Source organism: Micropterus dolomieu, linkage group LG17 (assembly GCF_021292245.1).
Source record: "Micropterus dolomieu isolate WLL.071019.BEF.003 ecotype Adirondacks linkage group LG17, ASM2129224v1, whole genome shotgun sequence".
In the NCBI taxonomy this organism is placed as follows: Eukaryota; Metazoa; Chordata; class Actinopteri; order Centrarchiformes; family Centrarchidae; genus Micropterus; species Micropterus dolomieu.
The window spans coordinates 1888518-1899572 of record NC_060166.1 but is presented as its reverse complement, the minus strand read 5'-3'; the positions used below and the strand labels follow the sequence as shown (position 1 = coordinate 1899572).

The window sequence follows — 11055 nt, the reverse complement described above, 5'->3', positions numbered from 1 at the left end:
GTTTGTACATGTTAACGATGAGTCCTCCATGCATGCCAAAGTTAGTCATGGAGTTCCTCAAGGATCTGTCCTCGGACCAATCCTCTTCACTTTATATATGCTTCCTTTAGGCAATATTATCAGGAAACATTCCATAAGCTTTCATTGTTATGCAGATGATACTCAGTTATATCTATCGATCAAGCCAGATGAAACTCATCAGTTAGCTAAACTTCAAATGTGCCTTCAGGATGTTAAAACCTGGATGACCTGTAATTTTCTCATGTTAAACTCAGATAAAACTGAAGTTATTGCTCTGGGGCCTAAGCACCTCCGTGACGCATTATCTAAAGATATAGTTTCCCTGGATGGCATCGCCTTGGCCTCCAGCACCACTGTGAGGAATCTTGGATTTATCTTTGATCAGGACATGTCGTCATACCATACCACCTTTTTTCACCTACGTAATATTGCAAAAATCAGGAACATCCTGTCTAAAAATGATGCTCGAAAAAGTCCATTAAGACTCTTCAGCTGATCCAGAATGCTGCAGCACGTGTTCTGACAGGAACCAGGAAAAGAGATCACATTTCTCCTGTTTTAGCTTCTTTGCATTGGCTTCCAGTAAAATCCATCTCTCTCTCTCTCTCCCCTTCACCCCAACCGGTCGAGGCAGATGGCCGCCCACCCTGAGCCATGGTTCTGCTCGAGGTTTCTGCCTCTTAAAAGGAAGTTTTTCGTTGCCTCTGTCGCCTAGTGCTTGCTCTTGGTGGGAACTGTTGGGCTTCTGTAAATATCATCACAGAGTACGGTCTAGACCTGCTCTTTTATGAAAAGCGCTGTGAGATAACTGTTGTTGTGATTTGGCGCTATATAAATAAAATTGAATTGAATTGAATTATAGCACAAAGGAATACAATATATCAGACTTAGTACACACACACACACACACACACACACACACAATATCTTTTACTAGATCAATTCATTGTTGGTTTCGGACTGCACATTTGATTTTTTGATGAGACAAAAAGATAGAATATGACTAAATGAGTGAAGTAATTTCAGGAAGCGATTTTGAATGCGGCTGGGATTAAAAGACCACAGACATCTGATGGGCCCATTCAACAGTAATACAAAACACACAAACACAATGAGATTAAATGATTGATTTCATTTAAATCACACAGAAACATCAATAATACTGATCCCGGTACAGCAGTACCACTGACGTGAAGTGGGAGAATCCCTCTGCTGGATGAATATAATGCAGCAATGTGTGTTTCAGTGCTGCAGGGCAGGGAGAATGGTTCCCATGCAGGGTCCGAAGCCCACCCTGTATCCATCTGCTTGACAATAACCTAGACAGAGGAAGAGATGGGACTTCAATTGGTAAGTATTTTGGGGCATTGATTGTTTTTATCATGAGTCAACAATAGAGAGATGGCAACACAATAAGGGTACAGAGATGGGGAATGACATGCAACAAATAGGGGTATTGCACCGAGCTATCCGCAAAACTGCCTTGAATTGTCGAGCTAGCACATGCATGTGTTTTTCCACTGTACCACACAGTTTGTCCTAGTCACAACCTTGATACAAAGCAGTATCACAGCACCATGGCTATCCCCAGGTGTGATGCTCTAGTGGAAACGCATGTCATTACATCTCGGTTTGGCATGGCAAGGGGTTGCTAAAAGCGGACCACCCCGGGCTCACGGAAAAACCCCAATAAGTCCCCAGTCAGATTTAAAACAGGGTCAGAACATAAAAAAACATATTGTCTTCACCCGCAATCCTTTAAAATTTTTAATGTAACGCAGTAATGTTTACTCAGAATACATTTTAACTAACTACTTACTTTTATCTCAGTGCATTTTTACTTTGACTTGAGTAAGATTTCTCTAAAGTAACTGCTTTTATTTGAGCAAAATATTCTTTTACTCTTTCCATCCCTGCTGTTACTACATCATTTTACCTGTGATGGTGACTTCATCTCCGTCCTCCAGGAAGGTTCTGGTTTCTCCCCCTCCCAGATTGATGCTCTTAGACCCCCTCCACGACAGCTCCAGCATGGAACCAAAACTCTCTGGATCCTGTTGAGATATATAGATTATGTGCTGGCAATAATACATTATCTAAATTGATGCTGAGAAGATTAAAGCCCCTATGGGTATATATTTTATAGGATCACATTGAATTCCTTGAATTAATCAGATGGTATAAGAAAAACAAAAACGGAAAACAGAGGCTACAAAGAGCTTTACAAGACAAAGAAAAAGGAAAGAGTAGTTAAAAGAGAAACACTATACAAAATAAACTAGGGATCCACAGTTTTTATTCAGTGGGGCTTTAATTCATACTAAATATTCATCATTCAACACTGTAAGCATGAAATGTCAGGTATGACTTAACCATAACGCCTCAGGGCAGTCTTGTACCATGTCCAATAGAATATGTGTTCACATACACAGATACACAATTAAAAAACAAATCCGTCTTAATTAGTATTTATCAAGTACTGAGCAAACCGTACGCGCAGACACTCACAGGGCCACTGATAGTACCAGAAGCCAGCAGGTCTCCTGGTCTGACATTGCAGCCGTTGACTGTATGATGGATGAGTTGCTGCTTCATGGTCCAGTACATGTACTAGACAGAGAGATTGAGATAAAGATGAAATAATTTAAGTGATGAGAGACAAAAGTTGACCAAAAAAAAAGATAAAACAGGTACAGCCCCAATTTCACAACCTACCCAGTCCTCAATTTATGGACTGTAGGAAAGTTAGAGTGGCAAGAAACATTCAAATTTTTCTTTGAACCCATATGAGCAGCCATTTGCAGAGCCGGGGTCAGAGAGGAGCAGAGCGTTCAAACTAAAATGCACTTTTGTGGTGACCACTGCTTACATATTGGGGTGGAATGGTGGAAATGTTTTTATTAATGAAACCCATTTCAATATGCATTCTCCTGTAGCCTTTTCTCATTTCATATCATCCCTGCTGATTGAATACACATGGAGGCATGATTTAGTCTTCCCTTTTTTGTGTCTTTTGTTTGGGGAAGTAAATTTCACAAAAACAAAGGGTATCACTGGGAGTGATGTTGTCAGATACAGTGTGATCCTGTCGATGGCAAAGAGAAGCATCTTGTGAATGTTGTTTGATGGGTGTAAATGTCACAAAGGAATATGTTGCAGCCGGTTCATGGCTGAAGCCAAACGACACGCATTCCAACAAAAAATGTTTGTATCTACTAGTCATAAAATAACTGAAAATAGTGCCCAGGTTTAAAAATACAGAAAGTATCCTTTAATTTCATAGACCGAAAAAGTGGATCACATCACTCCAGTTTTAAGGTCTTTACACTAGCTTCCTGTCTGTCTAAGAATTTATTTCAAAATACTCAAAATACTGTTGATTTATAAAGCACTAAATGCTTTAGGGTCAGAATACATTTCTGATCTTCTGCTTCGTTATAAACCATCCAGAACTCAAACTATGCTTCTTATATCTGGAACAAACTCCCAGAAAACTGCAGGTCTGCTGAAACTGTCATTTCTTTTAAATCAAGACTGAAGTCATTTCTGTTTACCACTGCCTTTCATTAAATCAAATTTAAGGCTATTTATTAATAACCTACACTGCATTGTAACTTTTACTGTCCTGTATTTCACCCTTTTAAAAACTGTATTTCAATGTTTTTGTTTATTTCCCTATAATGCTTTTATGTTTTATCTAAAGCTATTTGAATTGATTTGTTGTGCTAAACAAATAAACGTGCCTTGCCTAATAATGAACATAATCATTAGTTGCAGCCATACTGTTATATTTCAATACTACAAACAACTCCCTTTGCTTAGTGCCTCCAAAATGTCCTATCTAAATGAATTATTAATGCAATTCTTTATTTTTTTATTGTCGTATGTCTATGTTTATATTGTTTGGTGTAATCTCTGTTGTTGTCTGTGTTACTATGGTGTTAATGTTTGCTTATTATACTTTCAAGTCATCAGTGACATTTTCATAGCTGCCTGCTTTGTTTCCTGTTACTAAATGTTGTATCTACAAGGTCATACAGGCTTAAAAAAGAAATAGATTAGCCCCACTTATAGAAGACCATTTTCACAAAGTCCAAGCATGATGTCACTGTACCAAATACTATGTGAGCGACCTGTACCAAAACCTCACTATACTACACAGACAGGAGTTGAGGACGGCATCATCTTCCTGCTCAACCGCACCTACGCCCACCTGGACAAGCCGGCGAGCACTGTGAGGGTCGTGTTTTTTGACTTCTCCAGGACTTTCAACACCATCCGCCCAGCCCTGCTGGGTGAGAAGCTGACCCTCGTGTCCTGGATTGTTGACTACCTGACTAGCAGACCACAGTATGTGCGCCTGCAACACTGTGTGTCAGACAGCGTGGTCAATAACACTGGGGCCCCGCAGGGGACGTCCTCTCTCCCTTCCTCTTCACCACAGACTTCAGCTACCACACAGAGTCCTACCATCTTCAGAAGTTTTCTGATGACTCTGCTGTGGTTGGATGTATCAGCAGGGTGACTGGATAAACTGGACTGGGCCAAGAACACTCAAGCCCTCTACAGCAGGGGTCCCAACCCCCGGGCCGCGGCCCAGTACCGGTCCGTGGGTCATGAGTCTGAACGATGCTTTATTTTGAAAAATGACTGGATTCTCTCCGTTATATCCATCTATGACTCCACAAGCTAGAAAAATGAGTAAAAAACAAACGTCTCTGGAAAGTTTCTTTGCGAAGGGGAAACGGCCCAGTGAGGAGACAGAAGAAGAGCCTACGACTTCCAAGAAAAAGAAAGCTGCATTTAACAGACAATACCAGGAGTCCTACTTGAAATATGGATTTATCGAACAGGTGATATACACGCACCAAGCCCGCTCTGCATAATATGTGGCAACCAGCTCTCTAATGAGGCAATGAAGCTTTCAAAACTGCTTCTTGCACTCGGAGACCAAGCACCCCGGATTAAAAGACAAGCCTTTCGATTATTTTGAAAGAAAAAAGTGTGAACAGAATAGAAGCAATTACTGAGGGCCACCACATCAATAAATGCGAGTGCACTGAGAGCATCATACTTGGTGGCTAACCATATTGCTAAAGCTAAGAAGCCATTCACTATTGGTGAAGAATTGATCCTTCCCGCCACAAAAGACATTTGCCCGTGAACTTCTAGGAGACGCTGCGGTTAAAAAGATAGAACAGGTGCCTCTTTTGGCTAGCACCGTCACTTGGCGCATTGACGAAATAGCAGAGGACATTGAAACACAATTGTTGCAGAGGATAAATACATCACCGTGGTACACACTCCAGGTTGACGAGTCTACAGATATTGACAACAAGGCAATACTACTTGTTTATGTGCGATATCTTTATCAGGAGGATGTGCATGAGGATATGTTATGTAGGGCTGAAACGATTCATTGATTAAATTGATATAATCGATTCATAAAATGCTTCCTTTCGCACACCGCTTTACGCTGTGAACGCGACGTGATTATGATGGAGCTGTTTGCAAAGTGGGGGAAGAGAGAGAAAACAGCGATGGACAAAAAATAAAGTGTCCAAAGTATGGGATTATTTCAAGCTAAAGAAAACAACAACTCTGTAATGTTACCCTCCGTCCACCGTAAAACGAAACTTTTGTGTGTCAGTGGGTTAAAGCCAAACTGGATTTGTGGGGACGGTGCGTGAACAGAGGTATATTTGACATGTTTCCAACATTGGCGGAGATTTTGGAAGAGACTGAGCCCGAGCCTTTTTTCTCCCAGCTGGGGCACGATCACCTGTCTTCACTTTTAAAAGAGTTTGAATGCTACTTCCCAACCACAAAAGACCCACGAACTGCCAAGGAATGGATTTGCGACCCATTTGTCAACAAACCAGGTGAATCCAGCATGTCTGTGCAAGAAGAAGATGCTGCTGGAGATTGCAAATGACGGTGGCCTTAAAAGTATGTTCGAGACAACAACTCTGCCGGTGTTCTGGATAAAAATCATGGCAGAATACCCTGTTGTTGGCGCGATGTTACGAGGACGCTGCTAATAAAGTTGCGAGTAGGCCTACACCTTGGATTCATGTTTATTATTATATTTAAAAAATACCCCAGTTTTTATGCCGGTCGTATCATTTTATTTTGTTGTATTTATCCGCCACACCTTAAACCGTGAAAATATTGTCTGATATTAAACCGGTCCGTGGCGCAAAAAAGGTTGGGGACCACTGCTCTACAGGAAGGGCCAAAGCTGTCACTATTTTCTGAGAAGGCTGAGGTCCTTCAACATCTGCAGGACGATGCTGAGGATGTTTTATGTGTCTGTGGTGGCCAATGCCATCCTGTTTGCTGTTGCATGCTGGGGCAGCAGGCTGAGGGCTGAGAGAGGTTAGGTCTGACTGTCGTTCGTTATGAAAAGATGAATGCGCGTTTGTTTGCTTGCCAAACTTGTGGTGGTCAATTAACCTTAATCATTTACGTCCTGCTGGCTGCCATCACGTTAATTATTATTGTTGACTGCAAACAATTTACAGGTTTATTGTTGATCCTGTGACATTAGTTTTATTTACACTGGGTTTGAGAGTTTGTGAGGTGTGTTGACTTACAGTATTTAATAAGCTGTCATTAATTGCATTGCACATCACATGGTTGTGCTCTGTAAGTGAAAAACAGGTTACAGTTACAGAATTCCTTAGAGCCATGCAGTTTTATAAGCAGCCTGGATTGAATGCAGCAGGTGATACAGCATTCGTAATAACCACGAGTGACTTCAGGCTTGACTTAGCTCAGAGACTTGAGACTTGACTTGAACTCTAGCTCATAGACTTGAGACTTGACTTGAACTCTAGCTCATAGACTTGAGACTTGACTTGAACTCTAGCTCATAGACTTGAGACTTGACTTGAACTCTAGCTCAGAGACTTGAGACTTGAATTGGACTCTAGCTCAGAGACTTGAGACTTGACTTGAACTCTAGCTCATAGACTTGAGACTTGACTTGAACTCTAGCTCAGAGACTTGAGACTTGACTTGGACTCTAGCTCAGAGACTTGAGACTTGACTTGAACTCTAGCTCAAAGACTTGAGACTTGACTTGGACTCTAGCTCAGAGACTTGAGACTTGACTTGGACTCTAGCTCAGAGACTTGAGACTTGACTTGAACTCTAGCTCAGAGACTTGAGACTTGACTTGGACTCTAGGTCAAAGACTTGAGACTTGACTTGGACTCTAGCTCAGAGACTTGAGACTTGACTTGGACTCTAGGTCAAAGACTTGAGACTTGACTTGGACTCTAGGTCAAAGACTTGAGACTTGACTTAGACTCTAACTCAGAGACTTGTGACCATCTCTGGCGGACGCTAACAGCCTCAACAAACTGATCCACAAGGCCAGTGACGTTGTGGGGGTGGAGTTGGACTCTCTGTCAGTGGTGTCAGAGAGGAGAATGCTGTCCAAACTACATGTCATCTTGGACAATGTCTCCCACCCACTCCATGACGTGTTGCTCAAACACAGGGGTACCTGTGGTTCAGGAGGTAGAGCAGGTTGCCCGTTAATCAGAAGGTAAGTGGTTCAAGCCCCGGGTCCCCCAGGCTACATGTTGAAATGTCTTTGGGCAAGATACTGAACCCCGAATTTCCTCTGGTGGTTGTTCTGCCAGTGTATGAATGAGTGTTAGTTTCCGTTTAAGCACAGACGCTTTATTGTGGATCTGGCTCAGCACACAAGGGACTTACCTTAAAGTTTGACTGGCAGATGGTTGCTGCCTCTACCATTTCCCTCCCTTAAAAAGCAAAAAGTTAAAAGTTACTTAAATTGAAACATACAATCACTTCTTAGCATATTACAGTAATCCTGACACACGGTAGTGGGCTAAACAAAAATTTAATTAAGGCTTTGTACATCACGACATGTACAATATCATTCAGTTATTGTGGAAAGTAACTAGATATACTTTATATATATATATTTACTTAAGTTCAATCTTGAGATACTTTGACACTTAGATCTTTATTGGCAAAACATTTGCAACATTAAGCAATGCCATTAGTTCTGCTATGAGATAATTGATATATACAATTTATAAGCTCCTCCTGGTCCTCCTAATGGCATTTGCAAGAATCCACCGTGCCTAAATGAAAACTCAGAGCACTCTCTTTGCAAACACAATGTCTGACAAACAACCAGCAGTAATGAAAGAAGTTCTCAACGCTCCTTTGCCAACAACAGCGTACAGTAAAAAACGTGTGAACAAGGACTTTTTATTGTTTTCTGGAGGTGTGCATCATTTCCCTTTAATAATACAAATTTTCTCTATTTGCCATTTGCTCATAAACAAATGTAGTTGAAATGAATATCATAACACTCCTTATGTCCTTGTTTATATGAACTGTAGTTTGAATTCCTAAAACCCATGCCTTTTACATTTTTCATGTTCTACATGGGATAGGTGAATCTCCTGCAGAAATATGTATATTATACTTTTTTCAAATTTTGTTATGATCTTCTCTCTCTGCCCTTCTGTATTTAGACCATTCACTTTTAGTGACAGTATCTTCAGACTGCTACACACCATGGTGTTTCACTACTGTCTGTAAATCTTTTCCCAAGCGGTTTAAAAGTAGACAACTGTGAAAAAATGTATAATCTAAATGGGACTTCCGTACAGGGACCTTTCTTCTCTTCCCCCCTGTCCCTGTTGGTCCTTTCAGTATACCCATTAAACAGTGTTCATCTCTTGTGCGGCGTTAACTCCATGGATTTGTATTTTTAGGAACCTTTTGCCATCTTGATATCCTGGCATTTTTTGTGTTTCAGTCAGGTAGTCATGGTCAAACTGCATTCACTTGTCTCCACCTGTATTTTCTGTCACACTCTTTAGAATCATCTCCTTGGATTTAAACCGAACTAAATTTACCACTATTGATCTTGGGGTACCACGTGAACTCGGTTTTGTGTGAGGGCTCTGTGGGTGTGTTGGATCTGTAGGTTAGCTCCTTCAGGTTGCTCCACTTCTGTTTATGAATTGGTTCAGATAGTATAGAATATTACTTCTCTGTGATCTCACTTTAAGGTCAGTTAGTCTGTCTTGCATCTGCCATGTCTGGTTTATTATCCTCACCAGCGAGTCATTTGCCTCTACGTTCCACTCCTCCGCCCCCCTGCTGTGCACGCCTGGGTGTGACGATGTCTTTTTTCATCTCAGTCTCATGTCTCTGCTATTGTTAGCTAGTTGTATTGGTCCGTTCGGTTCTATAACATTTGTATATCCAGTTAAATAGGTTACATGGGTTTATTTCTACCAACTTGAGTGAGGTAGCAATTGAAATTGAAAGTCTTTTTTTCTGCAGCCTCTACTCCAAGACATTTGAGTAACATTTTGTGCATTTTATTCCACTACATTTAACTGACTGGTGTAATTACTTGTGACTCTGCAGATTAAGATTTTAAAAACCTAGTACACAATGAAACCATTACGGTTGATTGGATTGTAGTCACCTTTATGTACAGTACCTTTTAGTGACACAAACAGGTTAATGTTGAAAGTGTAAGCATCGTGGTGTTGTAGGTAGGGGAGGGGCTCTGGATCCTGCAGAAAGGGGAGAAACAAACAAAATTAACACTAAAAATGTGGCCACAGGAGGATCTAGTGTTTACTACACAAAGAGAAACATTTATTTTCTTAATTCCGGCTGAAGCCATGTACTGCATGGATTCTGAACTTTCTGTACCTACTAGTCATTTCAACACCAAAATATGTGAAAATAGGGTCCAGGTTTAAAAATGCAATTATCCTTTAAAGGCTCATAGGGCAGAGCTGTTTTGCAGGCTGTGACGTACAGGCATAGAGCATTGACATGCGTGTGCACATCATACTTCTTGCCTTGATAAAGTTTGACAGAGATTTTGCAGAACTTCATTGTAGTAGGTGTATCGAGTTTCTCTCCCAATCATGCCATTGGACTACAAAACCAGTGGCAAACCACATCTCCCATTCTTTAGGTGTAATGGCGTAGGGTTAATCCTCATCAAGGGTTCCCCTCCATGTCTTTGGATGAAAATATTTCATAGAGTCACAGAGAATTATGGACATGACATTTGCCAGAAGGCAAAGTAAAAGGTTGTTTATTTGTCATTATATAGCACAAGGCTTTACACGTATACTCCCCAAACATTGCATTTTTAAAAATTGTATCTGGGGAGAATGTTAACAGCAGCAACCAGATGATAATAGTATTTCATTTTCACAATAAACAGTCTGACATTTGTGAAAAAGAGTCCATCTTGACTGTGTTTGAACACCAAGCATCATCAATGTAAAACACAGAGTCCACTTCCTCTCATCTTGCTAGAGTCTTGTGCTGAAAGCTCGGAAAATGTACTAGTAAAACAACTTGCTTTTATTTATGACAAAACTAATGACTGTATGACCAAAACTAATGACTGTATGACCTAAACTAATGACTGTATGACCAAAACTAATGACTGTATGACCAAAACTAATGACTGTATGACCAAAACTAATGACTGTACGTACAAAACTAATGACTGTACGTACAAAACTAATGACTGTATGTACAAAACTAATGACTGTATGACCAAAACTAATGACTGTATGTACAAAACTAATGACTGTATGACCAAAACTAATGACTGTACGTACAAAACTAATGACTGTATGACCAAAACTAATGACTGTACGTACAAAACTAATGACTGTATGACCAAAACTAATGACTGTATGACCAAAACTAATGACTGTACGTACAAAACTAATGACTGTATGACCAAAACTAATGACTGTACGTACAAAACTAATGACTGTATGACCAAAACTAATGACTGTATGACCAAAACTAATGACTGTACGTACAAAACTAATGACTGTATGTACAAAACTAATGACTGTATGACCAAAACTAATGACTGTATGACCAAAACTAATGACTGTACGTACAAAACTAATGACTGTATGACCAAAACTAATGACTGTATGACCAAAACTAATGACTGTACGTACAAAACTAATGACTGTATGTACA

The 11055-nt window shown here is 40.4% G+C and overlaps 1 protein-coding gene across 2 annotated transcripts in view; it reads right to left on the bottom strand.

Annotated features, from left to right (window-relative positions):
- Positions 1–1138: 1138 nt before the first annotated feature.
- fah (fumarylacetoacetate hydrolase (fumarylacetoacetase)) overlaps positions 1139–11055 on the bottom strand; it is a 31610-nt gene continuing 21693 nt past the window's right edge. For both annotated transcript variants that reach the window (XM_046073697.1, XM_046073696.1), the window contains 5 exons: positions 9527–9602; positions 7750–7796; positions 2530–2631; positions 1958–2075; positions 1139–1340 (listed from right to left, as the gene is read on the bottom strand). In XM_046073697.1, the coding sequence (XP_045929653.1) occupies positions 1264–1340; positions 1958–2075; positions 2530–2631; positions 7750–7796; positions 9527–9602 (420 nt within the window). In that variant the 3' untranslated portion in view covers positions 1139–1263. The remainder of the gene's footprint in view (positions 1341–1957; positions 2076–2529; positions 2632–7749; positions 7797–9526; positions 9603–11055) is intronic.